Consider the following 19,788-nt stretch of genomic DNA (forward strand, 5'->3'; position numbering starts at 1 on the left):
ACGCAAGAGGGAAGAGATATGGGAACATATGTATACGTATAGCTGATTCACTTTGTTATAAAGCAGAAACTAATACACCATTGTAAAACAATTAAAAGGACGCCATTTACACTGGATTAAGAGCGCACCCTACTCCAGTCTGACCTCATCTTAACTAATGACTTCTGCAATGGCTCTGTTTCCAAATAAGGTCACATCCTGAGGCGCTGGGGGCTAGGACTTCAACAGATCTTTCGGGGGGAATGTAAATGAACCCAGAACAGAAAGACAAGAGGAACTTCAGCAACTGTAGCAATTTAACCAAGTCAGAAACCCGGGAGTTAGCCTACGCTTGGTGCCGCTGGGTCCCCCTGGGTCATTTGGGAGGTCTCGCCCTCCCTCCCTTTCTTGTCTGGACTCTGCCAGAAGTCTTCTAATTGGTCTGCAAGCATGCCTCACCCCTTCCCTGCCCCAGCCAGAAGGACCTGTCTAGATGTCACGTTTGACCTACCCAGAATTCTTCCGGGGACCCTCCTTTGTTGCAGGATAACATCCAAATGCCTTCCAGTGACACACGGGGCCTCTGCACTGCCCGTCTCCAGCCTCTCCGCCCAGCATCGCAGTTTTGCAGAAACAGCAGAGGTTTACGGACTCCCAGGCACCGTGCAGAACGTGCATGATCTCGTTTATTCCCGCAGCAAACTTGGTAGGTAGACGGTCATATGCCCACTTGCAGAAGGGGCTGGAGACACGGAGAGTTTGATTAAATTTGAAGTAATGTTTGTTGGAAGAAAATACGGCTCTTGGAGGATGCATCGCTAGGAATTCAAGGAGCCGAGATGCGAAACCCGGGCAGGCACGTTCTAATGCACAGGCTCTTCACCCCTGTTTTTCTGTGATTGACGGCCCCCATCCCCAGCCGGCCAGCCCCGGATCTTCTTTCAACGTGTCTAAGTACTGACTGTCTGCACCTCCTGCACTGGGGGCAATGTGCTCGCAAGCTTCCCCACATCTCGTTCCCGATTTTGACACGTCTGGAACTCCCTGCCTGTGCCTGTCCGCCCACTCACGCTTAGCTTCTCCCTTAGGACATGCCATCACTTTCTCTCATTCAGCGGAGGACCCAGAAGCCCCCCCCACCCGCTCCTCCCCTCCCCCCTCCCCTTCTATACTCTCTCCCCTTCCCCTCCCTTCCTTCCCTCTCACCCTTTTCCTTCTGGCTTATTTTCTCCATTTATCCTTTCTGACCTCAGGTGCAGACTTGGGTTAATCACACTTTCTAGTTCCTGACATGAAATATAAGGATCCTCTTTTCTTTTTTTTTTTTTTTTTGCGGTACATGGGCCTCTCACTGTTGTGGCCTCTCCCGTTGCGGAGCACAGGCTCCGGACGCGCAGGCTCAGCGGCCATGGCTCACGGGCTTAGTTGCTCCGCGGCATGTGGGATCTTCCCGGACCAGGGCACGAACCCGTGTCTCCTGCATCGGCAGGCGGATTCTCAACCACTGCGCCACCAGGGAAGCCCAGGATCCTCTTTTCTTAAAAAAAAATAAAAATAAAAAGAAGATTTAGTACTTTTACTAGGTATTTAAATATATACCCATTCATGAGACATTGTTCAAAATTTTGCAGGATATTGGATTAATTTTCTTTTTTTTGGTAAATGTTTCTCTACTAAACAGAGTCATTAAAAAATGGTTTGACCCAGGAGATACATACATATATATATATATATATATATATTTTTTTTTTTCTGCTTGTCATTTGTAGTAGCTGGAAGTTCTGCAAAAACATAATTCTGCATATTTTTTCATTTTACCATGATGGCCATTTAAATAATAGAGTCTTTGTTCTGGAAGAAACTTGAGTATCATTTTAGAATTCGTTTCTATTAAATAATAGACATAGACAAGAGACACACGGTACATGTGAGGAATGTAGAAAGCACAGAGGTTAAAGGGAGCCCCTCTGTATGCACTGCCCAGCTTACACAGGTAACTGGCAAGTGTCAAAGCCCCCTTGGTCACGTTTGCCCCTGTTTCCTCTCTCCCTCTAGCAGGTCTAACCATTATCTTGAATTAGGTGCTAATCACTCTACTGTTGGTTCTCTACTATATAAATAGTACCTTGTTTAGTTCAGCATGCTTTGGAACTGTATGAAATGGAACTGTGCTGTATGAATTCCTAAGCAGTCTGCAATTTTTTTCGCTCCACGTTGTAGGAAAAAGGTGTTGAGGCTGCAACCCTGCCGGAAATGTGGTACCAGGGCCGGGGAGAAGTCGGAGAGCAGCATCCTGAGCTCTCCTCTCGTTCCCTGGCCTCCTGCGGGTGCCACCCCTATTGGCTGAGCCCAGCTGAGTCCCGCGGGCGGGGAGTCTGGGTGACGTAGCCCCGGCAGCAGGGCAGAGATGGCTAGAGAGGGTTCTTGGGAGTGGAAAGGAGGGAAGGATAGCCAGCATGCGCATCTGCAGCGTGACTAGACGTCGCCGATGATCCCTCGGGGTGACAGTACCAACTTCAGATTTACTGCCGCTCCACAGCCCTGCCGACCTCTTGGTCTGCACAGCGGGGCAGGGGCGTTTACCATTCCTTCCGTGATTACCAGAGAGAGAGGTGGGCATCCTGTCCTGTTCATGGGACATCTGCGTTTCCCTGTCAGAAAAGTGCCCAGTCAAGTCTGTTGCCCATGTTCTATCAGTTTTTGCCTTTTTCCATATTGATTGGCTGATTCATCCAAAATTCTTTACTGAGCACCTTTGAAGCGACAAATCCTGCTCTAGGTCTTGAAAATGTAGCAGTGAACAAAAGTGGCAGTAACTGTGGCCCTTTGGGAGCCTAAATTCCACTGGAGAGTGTGTGCGCGCACAAGAGAATGAGCCAGTTCATTAGGTAATGAAGTGTTCTAGGTATATCAGAAGTGTTATATATGTGTGTGCCTCCCAGTTATTTTGGAAATGTTATTGAAGAAAATAAGGGAGGGAGAGGCGTAGGAAGTGTTGGTGGCACTTTGTAACGTTGCTGCCCAGGAAGCCCCATTGGGAAGGTAAAATGTTCAGGGCAGGTGCTCCTAACTCCAGCTCTCCACGTCTTCCCTCTGCCAGGGCCACTTCTCCGCAGCCCAGTCTTGCTCGGATGTAACCTTCTCACTCTCTTTATAACTTTCCTCTCTCCTTCTTTCCTGGCTGGAGTTTTGTCATTTAGTTAGTATTTTCAAGCTTTGCTGATCTTGTCTATTGTTTTTTACTTTCTCTTCATTAATTTAATACTTTTTCCATAAATTAATTTTCTTCCTTCTATTTTCTTTTTTCTATTCTGTTGTCTTTTTCCTGACTTCTTATGTGGGATGCTTGTCTCATTAATTTCCAACCTTTCTTTTCTAACATAAGTAGTGAAGACTATAGATTTCCTTTTGTTTTCCTAACTTAGCTGCACTTTACTGGTTTTGAAATTGCATTATTTAAAAAATTCTAATTTCCATCATAATGTTTTTGTTTTATCCATAATTAATTCAAAAGTGTGCTTTTAGTAGATATTTTCAAATGTTTGTGGTATTTCTGATATTTTTGCTATTTCTAATTTAATTAAGTTTTTGTCTGAAAAATTGGTTTTTATATTTTTAAACCTTGAGATGTAAGACTGCTTTATGGTCTACTTCATTCTAATTTTTATAAATGTTCCATGTGTGCTTAGAAATAACATTTATTCTGCAGTTGTTTTTATTTATACATTTGATCAAGTTTATTAATTGTGCTACCCAAATATTTAGTATATTTACTGATTTTTACCTGTTCCATCTATTAATAGCTGCAAAAGAGAATAGAATTTCCTTCTATGATTGAATATAGCTCTGTCAATTTTAGTTTCACATATTTTAAAGCTATGTCATTGCGTATGTTATTAGCTATGTTATTTTGAAGCTATGTTCTTATTTGGAATTTTTATATATCTTGGTAAATTGACTTTTTATCATTTTATAGTGACTTTCTTTATCTCTATGCATTTGCCTTAAATACATTGTTTGACTACTATATAAGTTTAAATATAAATATATGTATGAATAAATATGTAAATATATAAACATATTAACATATATCCTATATTCCAGTTTTCTTTTGATTAATATTTGGCTGATATATATATTTTCCATCCCTCTCTTTCATCCTTCCTGCATTCTGAAGTTTTGCAACATTTTTTGTGAACAGCATGTAGCATATAGATCCATAATCTTTTAAAAATTCATTTTAACCATCTTTATCTTTTAACTGATGAATCTGAGCTATTTACGTTTATTGTAATTGGTCGTAAATCTTGATTCATTTCTATCATCTTTGTCTATTTCTCCTCCTTTTTTTGTTTCCCTTCTTACTGTTTCTTTGTATATATTGATGGAGTTTGTTTTATTCATTCCACTTTTCCCTGATGTTATTTTGGAGGTTTTTGCACTTTATTTTATTTCAGTTGTTCACCGAGAAACCTTTACTTTTATACCTAACAAAGTAAAAAATAAGCAATATATTTGCCCTCTTCCCCAGCAACACAAGGGTCTCAGAATACTTTAACTACCAGAATTATTCCCTTCTCTACTTAGGTGTTATTTTGTGAATTTTAACAATTTTTAAATTGTATATATTTTTAAGCATCCCCACCCCTCCAATTGGGTCGTACTGATGCTGTTGGTGGTGCTTTTGTAGTTGTTTAGACTTTATACAGTTTAGGTTTGTGTAGATCTATTTGCATATTTATTAGTCTCTTTACCCACCATTCCCTCTGGGTTTTCCCAATTTCTTCTGGACATGGTTTTACATGACACTGATGGTTTTACATAAAGGTAGTTGGTGGCAAATTATCTTTAAGTTATTTTACATCTGAAAATGTCTTATTTTGCCTTCACTGTTAAATTATAGTTTTTCTGAGCATTCAAATCTTTTATGTTCTCTGAAATGCACTGAAGATATGATTGCACTTTTTTTGGCATCCTCTGTTGCTGTTGAGAAATCAACCCTTAGTCTCATTGTTGGTGCTTTGTAGGTAGTATTTGTTTTCTTTCTTACTTCTTTAAATATTTTTCTTTGATATTCTCCTTGCTTGTTTTGTCATTTACTATGATGTATCTGAGTGTGGATTTCTTTTTAAAAACTCTATTATTGTTGTGTTTTGCTAGATTGCCTGAATCTGAGGATTGGTGCCTTTCTTCTGTTTCTGAAAATTCTTACCCAACATGTAATATGTATTACCTCTGTCCCATACTCTGTATTAACACCTTTTAGAATTCTGATTATGTATCCTCTCCACTCTGTCTCCCTCTTAACCAGTCTTTTGCATCTGTCACATCAGTTTGTGTTTGTGCTACATCTTACCTTCTAGTTCAATAATTGTTTCATCAGCTGTGTATAATCAGCTATAACCTGTCCATTGAGTTTTTTTCCAATTATTATATCTTTTAAAAAATTTCTAGAACTTTTACTTATTTTTCAAATCTGTCCCATTCTATCTTATAGTCTTTTGTACTTTATGCATTTAAAAAATGTTATTTCTTGAAGCATGTTTCACATACTGTTTTATTCCAGCTTATACAAATGCAATAGCTGAAGTCTTTGTGGTGTGATTCTGCTCCCTGCTAGCAGAATCTGTTTCTGATAGCTCGCATGCATGCAACTTTCCTCTTTGTTTATTTTGCGATTTTTGACCAACACTCATTTTTCTCATAACTTTACTTGTGAGAATTATGTGAGACCTGTGTTGAAGGTGCATTCTGCTGAAGAGAATTTGTATTTGATTCTGTTAGGGACTTTGGGTTGCTACCCGCTTGGGATAGGACAACTTTAAAATAATTTCTCACTTGAAGTTTTTTTTTTTTTTCCTTTTTAACACAGTTGGTACGAGTTGAGGCTGCAAAACCATGTGGGGACTTGGGGTTACAAAGTATCAGGGAAGATTTTAATTTTCCAGCCACTCAGCACCAAATTTGAGCCAATTTATTGTCTTTTCCCAAGGTCTTTCCAGGTCAGTGTTACATGGAGGGGCAGTCCTTGGAGGTCCAACTTCGCGTGGGATTCTCTCATGAGACCCCTCCAAGGGCTGGCCTAGCCTTGTCCCCAGAACCCCAGCACTGTGCAGTCATCAGATCAGAAGGTCACAATCTTCAGGGCTTAGCAGACACCACTGGGCTCACAGCCGTCTCCAGGGTTCTGGTCCTTCTCTGCAATCCCACTTTCAATGTTGTTTGGTTTCTGAGGATTTCTTCTTTCTTGCCCACTCAGCAAGATATTTCAAGGGATTTTTAGAGCAGTATTTTACTGGTTGTGTTCAGTTGTCATCAGAAGGGTTATTCACTTTATATATTTTATCATCGGGTCTTTTTTCTTTTGTCTTATTACCGTGCTCCCCCTCCTTTCTCTGTCTCCCCTTCCATTCTGCCTCTAAGCCTCATAAGCACAAAGTATAACAGACTTGGTGTATGTCTTTTCACGTGGCAAAATCTCTGCAAAATAATGTTGTTTTATAGAAATATTGCTTTAACTTTCCTTAAGTGGGTATGTGCTATGGACGCCATTGTCTTTCTTTGTCCCCGCGGCCCTCCGCTAGACTCTGTGTGTTAAGACCTGTCCATGCGGGATGCCCCTCCAGTTCACTTCTAGTTCCGTGTGCGGTTTCATCAGGAGCAGCCACCTCCTGCTGGCCATCCATCCCTGCAGGCGGGCACTTGGGGAAGAGCGAAAGGGTCAAATTAGCATTTTAAACCTGTTCTTTTTGGGAGGATGGGAATTGGTTTTGGCGGGATAGGGCTTGGAAATAGGGATACCGGACTCAGGTCCGTTCAGTTTCTTCTAAATGGCTGATTGAGTTTCTGGGACAGTTGAAAGAGCGAGCAGCTCAGAGGGAGGCTTTGTCTTGCATGTAAATGCCCGTGGGCCTCACTGGCATCTCTCCTGTGGCACCAGGCACTCTCTGCTTCAGGATGGAGTAGTAGCATCGGTCCTAGGAACTCTGCGGCATGCAACAAGGCACCGCTCCTCTGTCCTTACCCACCTGCATTCACGGACTTACTTGGGACCTGAAGACAGTCTCAGTGGGAACAGAAGTCACTCATGTCTACGCGGGCACAGAGAGCTAGGTCTGCTGGGTGTGGCTGGATCCACTTGGGACCCATTGGGCGGCTGGGGGTGTGCAGGGTCAGGAGTCGGATTGTGAGGAGGGGGAATGGAAGCGGCCTTAGTCAGCTTTTGCTAAGTCGTGCCATGGTTAACACACAACCCTCAAGTCTAGTAGCTTACCACAAAAAGATTTGTTGCATTTTATATGTTGGGTGTGGATTGTCCGTGGTTCTGCTTCATGTATCTTCTCTCTTCTGGGAACCAGGTAGAAGGATTAGCTATTAATTTGCATCTTCCATTCTTAAAGCACACGGGGAAAAGGGCAGCAGAGCTGATGGAAACATGAGACGCCCTTAGAGCCCCTGCTCAGGTTCAATTGGCTAAAGAAAGTGACCTGGCCCACAGGATGGGGAGGGGGTGAGATATGTCCCTTCTCCATCCAGGGAGACGCCACAGGACACATGGTGACGGGGAGGACAGTGACTACTTGGAAAGTGTGACGTGGTCTGCAATAGAAACCCAAGGATGGATTCCCCAGGGGGTAAGGAGCAGGGTCAGCAAACAGCTAGAGGGTCTGTGGGAGTGGTCTGGGTACAGTGTGTGGCCAGGATGCACACTCGTTCTGACCCCACCTTCCCAAGAGGCTACAGCAGAGGCAGGAAGAGCCATGTCAAGGAGCCCATAGCACGTTGGAGCCCAGGAACTGTCGCTGTGGGATCCTCCCAGTGGACTGTAACCCAGACTACAGACTTTCTTCCCACGGACAAGAGCTTTGTCTCACGGGGATAGTCTGGAAAGGGCAGCTGGAGGACGTGGTGGGGGCATGGAGCACCAGGCCAGCCCGGAGGGGCAGCTCGTCTGATGCATCGGTCAATCAGGTTTCTCCAGAGAAACAGAACCAATGAAGAGAGGGGGAGGGGGAGGGGGAGGGGGAGGGGGAGAGGGAGAGTTATGACAGGTTAATGGGATAATCAATGTCAAGTTGCCTTGACAGTAAAAAATTTATACAAATGTCAACTATTACTTAAAATACCATTTTACCGCTCTCCTCATCAATACTAACGCTTCCTGAGTAGGCTTAAGAAGAGGGAATCTGGATGGATAAACAACAAGGTCCTACTGTAAAGCACAGGGAACTATATTCAATATTTTGTGATGAACCATAATGGGAAAGAATATGAAAAAGAATATATATATATATATATATATATATATATATATATATATATATACATATGAAAATAAACTTAAGGGGACCTACTAGCAGGGTTTTGAAACAATCCCAGCAAGAGTTGGCTGTGGCTTAGGCCAAAGTTACAGGAAGGGAAGTGGCGAGGAGTGGTTGGATTCTTAACATTCTATTTTGAAGTTAGCGTCAACAGGTTGATGGGGTTATAGGGCGTCCAAAGGACTGGAAGGGGAAAAGTGTGTGTCTAAGTGGTTTAGCACAAGGACTGGAAGAATAAAGTGGCCACCTGTCGAGGTAGGAGAAGCCATGAGAGGAGCAGGGAAAGAAGGTACTGGATATCAGGATTTGGACCTTTAAGTTGGAAGTGCCGAGTCACGATGTTGCCAGTAGGCAGCTGCATATACAAAGCTAAACAAATACATTTAAACTCATGAGCACGTAGGTTGAAGGTGAAGCCGTGGGACTGGACGGGGTCACCCAAGTAGTGAACGTAGATAGAGAAGAAGGGAGATCCAAGGTCTGCACCTGAGCATCCCACCTCTGAGGGCTCAGAGAGACGAGGAGGAGAGCCAAGGGGGTTTGGAGTCCTGGGAGCCAAGGGGAGAAAGCAAATGAGGGACAAATGGGTGACCAACAGTCGTAGATGCTGCCAAGGGGACAAATCAATGAGGACTGAGAACCTTGCCCTTTAGATCTTGCCTCATGGGGGCCAGTGGAGACTTTGATGACGGTAGTTATGTTGGAGTCACGGGAGCAGAGGAGCATATTGTTGGGGAAGAGGATTCAACAGAGATGACGGAGGAGGGAAGTGTAGACAGCAAGTCGAGATATAACTCTTTCAAGGAGTTCTACTGTAAAGGGGCAGAGGCTGCAGAGTGAAGTGCAGTCAAGAGCAACTTTTAAATCAGAGAAATAGTGGCCTGTTTGTTTGCTGATGGGAATGACCTACTTCCAGTAGAACAAGAAAAAGCCATGACCTATGAGTGAGAGGGGAGAATTGTTGGGTTGTGTCTTTTTAGGTAAGAACGCCTGCATTCTCTCAGGCAGGTGGAGACCCCAGGAGAGCTAGGAGCAAGGAGATGCGCCCACAGGAACAGGAGATAAGGGGGAACCCTCAGCCATAGTTAAAGGAAATGGTTAGGGCTTTCAGCAGGTCTCTTCTGAGAGCCTCTGGCTTCCCAGGGAGATACTAAGCAAGCCCATAGGATGAGAGGGAGAGGGAGAGGATATTTTGGGTGTCTAAGGAGAAAAAGGAGCAGGAAAAAAATCACCCAGGAAAGTAGGAGGGAGAATGAACTGGGAGAATGTGGTAGAAAATCCTGTGCAGTATAAAGAATCCACTTAAAGGTTGGGGTCAAAAATTTAAAGTGAGACCTGTCAGCACGGTTATGCATTTTCCTCCAGCTACACTCATCTGAGAAGGTGCAGGCGTGGTAGGTATTTAGTTGGAGATGATGATCAGAGGTGTGGTTTGGCTCAACTGAGGATGATAAAGTGAAAGAGAGGCAAAAGGGAGTTGAGGGCATATTTGAGGGAGTGGTTATGACTGAGTCGTGACGTGTCAGCTGTGTAGACAATGAGACAGGAGCTAAGATCTTTGAGGAGTCAGGGCGAGTGACTGGGGAGGAGTAGAGAGCTTCAACAGAGGGGGAGTGGTGGGTGGAACAGTCTGATGTGTGAGATTCACAGCTGATGCCCCTAATGGAGAAGGGAGGGGGAAGGGTCTGGGAGCAGGAACGGCAGGCAAGGACGACACCTGCCTCCGGGCCCAGTGGCAGGGCAGCATCAGTTTCTCTCTGTGTGAAGGGGAAGGGGAACCAGGAGACGATGGGGCCTGAATCTTGGAAGAGGAGTCCGAGTTCACCAAGTGGGCGCACAGAGCGGCCAGCTCCCTGGGGCAGCCCGGACTGGCCGGAGTGTCCCGGGAAGATTCTAGGCTTTAGGGCCAGTCACTTCCGAGTCTAAAACCCAGGTCTGTCACTTATTACAGATAAATCTGCGCCAGTTACTTTACGTCTCTGAACTTCTGGTTTCTCATCTGAAAGAGGTAAATTCTCACTCGTAGGATTGTTACAGATGTTAAATAGCGTGTACACCCATTTGGTGACTGGTAACTATGTGCTTTTCGTCTTCATTTTCCTCTAGGGGGCCAGGTTTCTTCACCTGTAAATGTAGGATAATACGTATTTGGGTTGTCAGATGAATTAAATGAGATAGTTAAATGAGATAATTAAATGAGATAAAATAAGTGAGATAAAATACTATATATTAGGCACGTAAAAGGCACTCAATATTTTTTAAAGTTAGCCTTGACCTTCCTAAAAAAGGTCTTTGTTTGCAAAATAAGGATAATATATGCTCCCATGGAAAGTTCTCCAAAGAAATATTATTTGCCTCAGTATATCCTCACCTAGCTTTTTAAACCAGCAGGTAGGAGGGAGGAAAACAAAAGACCACTGACAGGCAATTTCCAAATCTACCATGATAGTTGTACTTCATCTAATTGCAATGAAATTGGAGTTGATTTAATTATCGGCATTTATAAAAATAAATTTTGCTGGATAGATGTGTGTTACCTGGAGATCCAAAAGAACTCCAAATTCCAGTAAGTGATTAGTTCATTATGTAGACTAATTGCTTTTACAGTTATAAATAAATTCAAAACATCGCAGATCTAAAGTGTACACCTGTGCACTAATTGCTTCTCTGAGCGCTGTTTCCATGGCTGCAGAGCAGACATTCTGCCACGCGCAGATAGGATGGTACAGGTAGATCCCAGAGACACACTTCAGAGAGGGCGCATTTATGCCAGGGCTTCGGCAGCGATGAGCTTCAGCACCGCAGCTCTCTGGACAGCAGCTCCACCCGAAGGTTCTGCACTAACTCAGAATTCCAGAAGAACATTAATTAGGTCTGAAAAGGATTTAGAAAAAAGAGACAAAACCCCCAAAACTGGTGAGGACCCTGGGCCTTAGGGACTTTGGTAACATCCTCGACGCCCCACAGTGGATAAAGCAACAATATGGCGCTGGCTCCCTGGCTCATTTGAGTCCAAATCGTCAGCTCTCCGTGCCATGGCAATGGGTGGAAACAATGCTTTCTGGGGAACATTTTTAAACGAAACTAATGACCAAAACTCTGGATGCTTTAGTTAAATATGTGCATTTTGAAAGGCTTGCTTCTGCTTGAATTTGCATAATGGTCCTTCCCCACAGGCCAGCGTTACCTTTTACTCTGTTTAATAGACTCGATGTTGCATTATTAACCACGTTATGCAAAATGATGACCTCCGGAGGCTCCTCTCCCCCGACATGCCTTCTTCCCTGATTACTCGCCTGTGACCTCTGTGGCCGAGGCAGCTTCCTAATGCGGCTAATATATAGCGTTTCTTTTGTCCAGGTGTCTAAATGGAGCGTCGTTGCCTAATGAATCCCCAGGGCTGGGGGAAGAAAGCCCGAATGAGGTGGAAATGACCTTCTTTTCTGAGCCTGGAGCACACACAAGCCCTTTCATCAGTATTTAGCACAAGCAACGCCATTTCTTTTCTTTTCCTTTTTCTTTTATCTTTTGAAACAATCTCCAACTTGTGAAAAAAGTTGCAAAAATAGTACCCTTCACTGGAAGACCCTATTCAAGCTTCACCAGCAGTCCCAATGAGGCCTTTCAATAGCAGAAGCACCCAGTCCAGGACCACGCATGACAGGCTCTTGTCATCTCTCTTTAATACCTTCCCGGAACAAGTTTCTCAGTCTTAACTTGACTTTTATGACCTCGATATTTTTTCAGATTACAGGCCAGTTATTTTGTAGAATGTCCATTAGTTTGGGATTGTCTGATATCTCCTCATGATTAGAACTTCCTTTCTCCCTCCCTTCCTTCTTTACTCCCTTCTTTCCTTCCTCCCTTCCTTCCATCCTCTTTCTTTCTTTCGTTCTCTCTCTTTCTTTCATTATCTCTCTTTCTTTCTCTCTCTTTCTTTCTCTCCCTCTGTTTCTTTCTTTCTTTAAGTATAGTTGATTTACAATATTATATTCGCTTCAGGTGTACAACATAGGGATTCAATATTTATATAGCTTATACTCCATTTAAAATTATTACAAAATAATGGCTGTATTCCCTGTGCTGTACAATATATCCTTGTTGTTGTACATTTATTATTTAGCATTCATCTGTAAGAAATAAAATTCTCTGCTCCATAATTAATTGATTGATTAATTAATTGGTATGAGTATAATAGATACTGACATATACTTGGTATATACTGATTATATGGGCTCAGAGGTTCCTGTGCTATTCAAGGGACTCAGATATGTCACTATCAAAATTTACTTTGATGCTGATATTTTCCCAAGTTTGGTCTGTGGGAGCCTCTTCTGTGTTTTGTATTTTTTTAACACCGCGGTTGAAATATAACTGAGTATTACAAAATAAAGGTGCTATGAACATCCATAGCGTAATGTACGTGTTTGCATGGACACAGGCTCGCATTATCTCTTGGGCAAATACCTAGGAGTGGAGTGACAGGATCATACAGTCCACGTGAGTTCAACATTTTCAGAAGCTGCCAGTTTTCCATAGTTTCCAGTTTCAGTTTCTAGTTTCCGTTCCTCCACAGCATCCTCAGCACCTGGGAAGGTCAGTCTTCTTACTTTTAGCCGTTCTAGTGTATGTGCAGGGGTATCTCTTGGTGGTTTTAAATTTGCATTTCCCTGATGACAATTACGCTGAGCATCTTTTCTTTTTAAATAAATTTATTTATTCATTTATTAGTTTTTTGGCTGCATTGGGTCTTTGTTGCTGTGTGTAGGCTTTCTCTAGTTGCGGTGAGTGGGGGCTACTCTTCTTTGTGGTGCACGGGCTTCTCATTGCGGTGGCTTGTCTTGTTGTGGAGCATGGACTCTAGGTGCACAGGCTTCAGTAGTTGTGGCACGCGGGCTCAGTAGGTGTGGCCCACGGCTCTAGAGCACAGGCCCAGTAGTTGTGGTGCACGGGCTTAGTTGCTCCGCGGCATGTGGGATCTTCCTGGACCAGAGCTCAAACCAGTGTCCCCTGCACTGGCAGGTGGATTCTTAACCACTGCACCAACAGGGAAGTCCCTGACCATCTTTTCATGTGCTTTGTTGCTCTCTGTATATTTTCTTCCACGAAGTGTCTGTTGTTGACATTTTAGCATTTTTTAAAAATTAAGTTGTTCATTTTCTTGAGTTCTGAGAATTCTCGATATGGTGTGGATACGTGTCTTTTGTTTGATATATGATTTGCAAATATTTTCTCCAAGTCTGTGGCTCAACTTTTCATTCTTTTAAGAATGTTTTAAAAAAAGCAGAAATTTTAATTTTCTTTTTTAGATTTTACTCTTGGTGTCATATCAAAGAAAACCTAGCCTAATTTAAGGTCTCAAGGATTTTTTTTTCCTTCTAGAAATTTTATAGCTTTCATTTGTACATTGGTTTACTTTTTGTATATGGTGAGAAGTATGGATTGAAGTACATGTTTTTTTGCATTTGCATATCCATTTGTTCTAGCATAATTTATCCCTTCTTTACTATATTGCCTTTACATCTTTATAAAAGAATGGGTGGTCCACATATGTGTGGGTCTATTTCTGGACTCTCTGTTCTGTTCCATTAATCTATATTTTCTAACTTGCTGTCAATACCAGGTTGTCTTGATTACTGTCATAAATCTTGAAATCAGGAAATTTTAGTTGCCCTACTTTGTTCTTGTTTTACAAAGTTGTTTAGTTGTTCAACATCCTTTGACGTTTTGTAGAAATTTTAGATCATTCTGTTAACTTCTACAAAACAAACCTACTGGGTTTTTATTTTTTAATTGGAATTGTGTGAAATCTTCAGATCAATTTGAAGGAGTGACACCTTCACAATATTGAGTCTTTCAGTGAATGAACATGGTGTATCTCTCTATGTATTTGTCTTCTTTAATTTCTCTTGGCAATGTTTTGTAGTTTTCAATTTATAGATATTTCACTTTTTTGGTCAGATTTATACCTAAGTGTTTCATATTTTTATGCTATTTTATTTGTTATTGTTTTTTAAATTTTAAAATGTGATTGTTATTAATATATAGATATAAAATTGACTTTTGTATGTTGTTCTTGTGTCCTGTAATCTTGTTACACTCCCTTACTAATTCTAGTCATTTTATTTATTTATTTATTTTGGTAGATTCCATCCAGTTTTCTACAGAGACAATCATGTTGTCTGAGAACAAAGACAGTTTGACTTTACATCTTCCTTTTGTTTCTTTTACTTGCTCTAGTTCACTAGCTAGTATCTCCAGTAAAGTGTAGACTACAAGTAGTGAGAGCAGAAGTCCTTGAATTAATGGTGTACTAGGTGGGTATAGAATTCTGGATTGGTGGTTTTTTTCTTTTAGTACTTTAAAGATGTCGTTTCTCTGTCTTCTTGCTTACATTATTTTTGATGAGAAATTTCTTGCTTCCATCTTTTGTGAAGAGAAATTTCTTGTTATATCAATCTTTTTCCTGTGTATGTAACATCTCCTTTATCTCTGGCTGCTTTTAAGATTTTCTATTTATTATTGGCTTTGAGAAAATTGATTATGATGTGGCCTTGTGTTGTTTTCTTCATCTTTCTTGCACTTGGGATTCATTGAGCCTTTTGATCTGTGGGTTTATAATGATAAAATTTGGAATATTTCTTCAGATATTTCTTTATCTCTCCCTCCCCCACCATTCTGTTCTTCGGGGACTCAAATTACACATGTATGGGGCTAACTGAGTCTCTCCCATAGCTCACTGATGCTCTGTTCAATTTCTAAAAATTCTTTTTTTCCCCCTATGCTTTATTTTGGATAGTTTCTACTGCTATATCTTCAAGTTTACTAATCTTTCTTTCTGCCTTTAGTCTTATTTGGTGTATTTTTCACCTCATGCCTTGCAGTTTCTCTAGATGTTCAACTTGGGAAATTTTGTTTTCCATCTTTCATGAACATATGGAATTGACTTCTTGAACATATGGAATGCAGTCATAATAACTGTTTTAATGTCCTTCTCTGCTAATTTTAATATCTGTGTCAGTTTGGGTTGGTTTCAATTGACTATTCCCTCATCCTGGGTCATATTTTTCTACTTCTTTGCACACCTGGTAATTTCTGGTTGGATGCCACACATTGTGAATTTTACCTTGTTTGATGCTGGATAATTTGTATTCCTAGAAAACATTCCTGAGCTTTTTTTTTCCTGGGATGCAGTTAAGTTGTTTGAAACAGTTTGATCCTTTCAGGTCCTGCTTTTAAGATTTCTTAGGTGAGAATTGGAATAGTGTTCAAAGCTGATTATTCTTTACTACTGGGGCAGGACTCTTCTGAGTATCAACGCAATGTTTAATGAAAAGTAAGATTTTCCAGTCTGGCTTGTGGGGCAGGCAGTAATCCCAGTTGTGTGTGTGTGTTGGTCCTTGCTAACTTTAATCCTCTTTATTTGGTCTTGGATGGTTTCCTCATATTTATGTGCTAATCAGTTTTTAACTCACTGATGGAGGGGACCCTCTGCAGATGTTGGAATTCCCTCTCTGTCAGATGAACTCTGGCTGCTTTGGTTCCCCAGATTCTCGGCTCTCTCTCCTCCACTTAACGGAGTGCCCCCGAGCTGGAAACTCTCAAATTTGGAAACAGGAAATCCTAGGTCTCCTCATTTGTTTTCCATCTCTCAGAATCACTCTCTTTTGTTGCCTGATGTCTATGTCTTGCAAACTGTTGTTTCATGTATGTTGACCATTTTGGGGATTTTTTTTTTTTTTTTTGGCGGGGATCGTAAATTCAGTCCCTGGGAGCAAAAGTCATTTCTGTATCTTTCTGACATGTCGCTTTTATGCCCTTCCTATTTTCTGGCCCATCAAGATAGTTCAGCCTCAACTTGTACTTTCCTTGTCCCAGCCCTGGGATCAGCCATTTCTCCAAGGAGCCCTGGTTTCTTTAGTGGAGAATGGTATTCAGACAAGATTTGGGCACAATGTCACTACTGTCAGATTCTCTCAGTGGAAAAAATTTGCATATATATATATGCATTTACATTTGTTTTTATTTGCATGTCTTTATACGTTGAAGACCAGGAGTTCACGACACTACTTCAAATCCCTCTCCACCACCAGGCTCATTCCAGAGTCCCTCCTTTCCATATTTGTACTCCCTTATATTTCAGAGCATCGTCTTAAACAAAATGGAAGGTACCAAATTACCCCCAGTGGTATTTGAATCCTTTGGCGGGGGCTGGTGTGTATTAAGCAGCGAAGGGAGCTGGGCACCCAGGCAGCAGACCCAGGTGTGAGTTGGGATTGCAGCTGTTTGAACCTGGGAAAACTGGTGATTTGGCTAAGTCTCCTCATCTGTAGAACCAAGAAAATAATACTTGTAGCCTCTGTGAGGGTGATAGGTTCCTATGAAGGTGAAAAGGGCTGATGTAGCTGCTAAGGAGACCGGTCCTGAGAGAGGGCTGTAGCTCACAGAGTCACCAGCTCATCGGAGCCAAGGTGAGAATCGGGGGTGAGAACGATGCAGCTCTGAGACTCCACGAGACACGGAATAATCCGGGGGCAGAGGCAGACACTGGAAAGAGGCTCCGATCCTTCACTTACTGGTCCTGCAGGCATTCCCTGCCTGTGTGCTCGGCCCCAGGCGCTGTGCTGGTCCTGAGGGCACCCCGGGGCTCCTTTCTAGGGGCGGTGGCAGGTAGGTTAAGGGGTGGGAAGGTACCAAGGAACTTGGCTTATATAGACTCTGAAAGAAAGCCCCCATCTGTGGGATGCTGTCACCGGAGGCTCGCATTTGGGGTGGCAGTGGGTGGAGCAGGTTCCAGAGAGCAGGATTCTTGTGCCTGCCCAGATAATCAGATATTTCTCGGAGCCTCAATTTACTAATCTGTAAAATGTTGGCTGTGGGGAAGGGTGAAGACCCTGCTTGGAGGAGGGGTGCTGGACCAGATGATCCACGAGAGCCCGTGGAACACTGATGTCCCGTGTCTAGCAAAGTGCCTGGCATATTCTGCTGAAAGAATAAGTGGGTGGATTTTAACGTCTCCTAGCCAATCACCGGGTTGGTAACGGATGCCCTGGCCCCTCCCTCTGGCAATTCCTGGCATGTGACTCCTGCCATTCCTGCCTTCCCTCCGCCTCAGGGGGGCAGCGTGGTTTTCTGTACCCCTTGGAGTGTTCCAGTCCAAGGGCGATGGGCTGCCCTTTTCCCGTCCTTGACTGCGAGGTTCCCTGCTGATGTTCATCGAGACTCACCGTGTCAGAAGTTCCTCAGAGCATGTTGCATTTTTACCATCTCACTGCTTCACCTTAACAGGCTTTGGGGATGCTTCTAGTTTCGTTCCCACTTTGAGGACAGGGAAACTGAGGCATGCAGAGGCTAACTAACTTGCCGGGGATCAGGAGGCCACCTAGCTGGCGAGAGTCAGCTTGAGGGCAGGCGTGTGAGTGTCCCTGGCTCCTGGGACTCCCAGGACCACCCGACCTGGAGAAGGCGCAGCAGGAGTGAATGGGGGTGTTGTCAACGTCCCAGCCTTTGGAAGGAAGCTCCGTGGGGGCTGGTGGGGGGTGGGCAGAAGCTCAAAGGGGATCATGAACCCTTCAGAAATGTAAAGCACTATAGATATTAACAACAAGGAGTCCGTTTTCATCACCTCCCATTTTCCATTGTGTTGCAAATTCTTGTACATTTTCTTGCTCTCTGGGAAAGATGAAGGCAGCCTGTTTAATAACCGTACTATTAGCAAGTTATCAAGTATTTGATTGCATTTTCCAGAAAGCACCTCAGTGGCTGGAGGATCGTTTTACATCTGCCTTTTCCACTGACACTCGGCATTTCCAGCCTCACAGCTGGGACTCCTCGATGTAAAATTGTCTGAATATCATGGTTGAGGGAAATTATTTTTTAAAGGGAGGAAAAGAGTATCCAATTTACAGATGTCTTGTGTGATGCACGAAGCAAGAATGACTCTTCCTGGCCCCAAGTGTGGACAGGCTTCGCAGAGGCATCAACAGAACGCTGGACTGGGTGTCAGACGGATGCAACTTCGTCAAAGTTCTCAGTGAACTCATGCACTTAACCTTTTGTTGCACGGAATTCGGAACCTTGCACCCCCACCCCGGCCCCTCCCCTCCCCTGCAGGGGTTCTCAACACTTTCTGGAACAACTGGGGATGGGGGCAGTGGTCTGTCCTTTCCTGAGTACACCGAGCTCTTGGTGCCGTCTGCTGTCTCCCCATCTCACCTCGTTTCCCTGGTGTAGGGGGTCGAATCACGTCTCACCAAAGTGCACGTCCACCAGAAGCCTCAGAATATGACATTATTTGGAACCTAGGGTCTTTGGAGATGTACTCAGTCAAGGATCTTGACGAATTATAACCCGGGGGGACGGTCCTGGGTTATTGGGTGGGTCCAGTGTAATCACAAGGGTCCTCAGGAGAGGGAGTCAGCAGGGTCAGTGTGTCAGGGAGGAGACACGGTGTGATCGTTGGTTGTGAAGATGGAGGGAGTGGCCCCAAGCTGAGGACGGCGGGTGGCCTTGAGGCTCTGGAGAAGGTCGCGAAACAGACTCTTTCCTAGAAGCTCCGGAAGGAACATAGATCTTCCCAGTTGTAAGGGTAACCGTCTGCGTGAAGACGCCCAGCCTGTGGTACTTTGTTACAGCAGCAAGAGGAGACTAATACAGGCTCCTACACTAGGTGTCAAGGAGAAAACACAGGATGGTTGGTCCACTGTACTCACCGTGCTCAGTTGACCACTAGGCCCGGTAACCACACCTCTCCAGTAGGTCACGGACCCGCCTCTTAACCCAACCCACCACGGCACAGCCCCGGACAGCCCACTCTCTCCACCCGCCCACCCGACCTGCCCCACTCAGCCCCTCACGCGCCGCTGGGCTAATCCGCAAGGGCGGCGAAGGGGCCAAGAACCCATCAGAGGCTGGGGGGCAAGTCTGAGCTCCCTCCCCATCGTGGCCTGCTTCTCCAGCGTCACCTGGGGCCACCTCTCCCTCCTGCACATGCGCCAGCCCCAGCGGGTTGATACTCACCAGATCCCTTCCGTCCCCGCCTGGATCATGTGGCCCTCAGTCCACGGCAGGAGGGCCCTTTCCTCTCCAGTCTCAGGCTGAATGCCTTCCCCTTGGGTAGGCTCCTTGTCTGTAGTGGGGAGAAGGGAAGTTGCCCAGAGCTGAGGACCCACCGTGGGCGGGGCCTTTGTTGCTGCTGTTTTTTTTTTTTTTTTTTTTTTTTTTTTTTTTTTGTGGTACGCGGAGCACAGGCTCCGGACGCGCAGGCTCGGCGGCCATGGCTCACGGGCCCAGCCGCTCCGCGGCACGTGGGATCTTCCCGGACCGGGGCACGAACCCGTGACCCCTGCATCGGCAGGCGGACTCTCAACCGCTGCGCCACCAGGGAAGCCCGTTGCTGCTGTTTGTAAGCACGTGTGATGCTGCCTGGGTGTCTGCGTCTCCCTGAGGACGGCTGAGTCGCCAGGCAGGGCTTAATGGCACTGGCTTG

At 44.1% G+C, this 19,788-nt stretch overlaps 1 protein-coding gene across 5 annotated transcripts in view; it reads left to right on the plus strand.

Moving 5' to 3' along the window:
• Positions 1-19,788, plus strand: part of TBC1D22A (TBC1 domain family member 22A) — a 541,067-nt gene that overhangs the window by 442,130 nt on the left and 79,149 nt on the right. For 2 of the 5 annotated variants that reach the window (XM_067010452.1, XM_067010449.1), the window contains exon 14: positions 11,661-12,458. The exons of 1 other annotated variant lie outside the window; for it this stretch is intronic. In XM_067010452.1, the coding sequence (XP_066866553.1) occupies positions 11,661-11,687 (27 nt within the window). In that variant the 3' untranslated portion in view covers positions 11,688-12,458. Of the gene's footprint in view, positions 1-11,660; positions 12,463-19,788 lie in introns of those variants that run through there. 2 more of the 5 variants (XM_067010451.1, XM_067010446.1) reach the window with 2 other exon arrangements.

The sequence above is a fragment of the Kogia breviceps genome, chromosome 12 (genome assembly GCF_026419965.1).
Source record: "Kogia breviceps isolate mKogBre1 chromosome 12, mKogBre1 haplotype 1, whole genome shotgun sequence".
Taxonomy (NCBI): Eukaryota; Metazoa; Chordata; class Mammalia; order Artiodactyla; family Physeteridae; genus Kogia; species Kogia breviceps.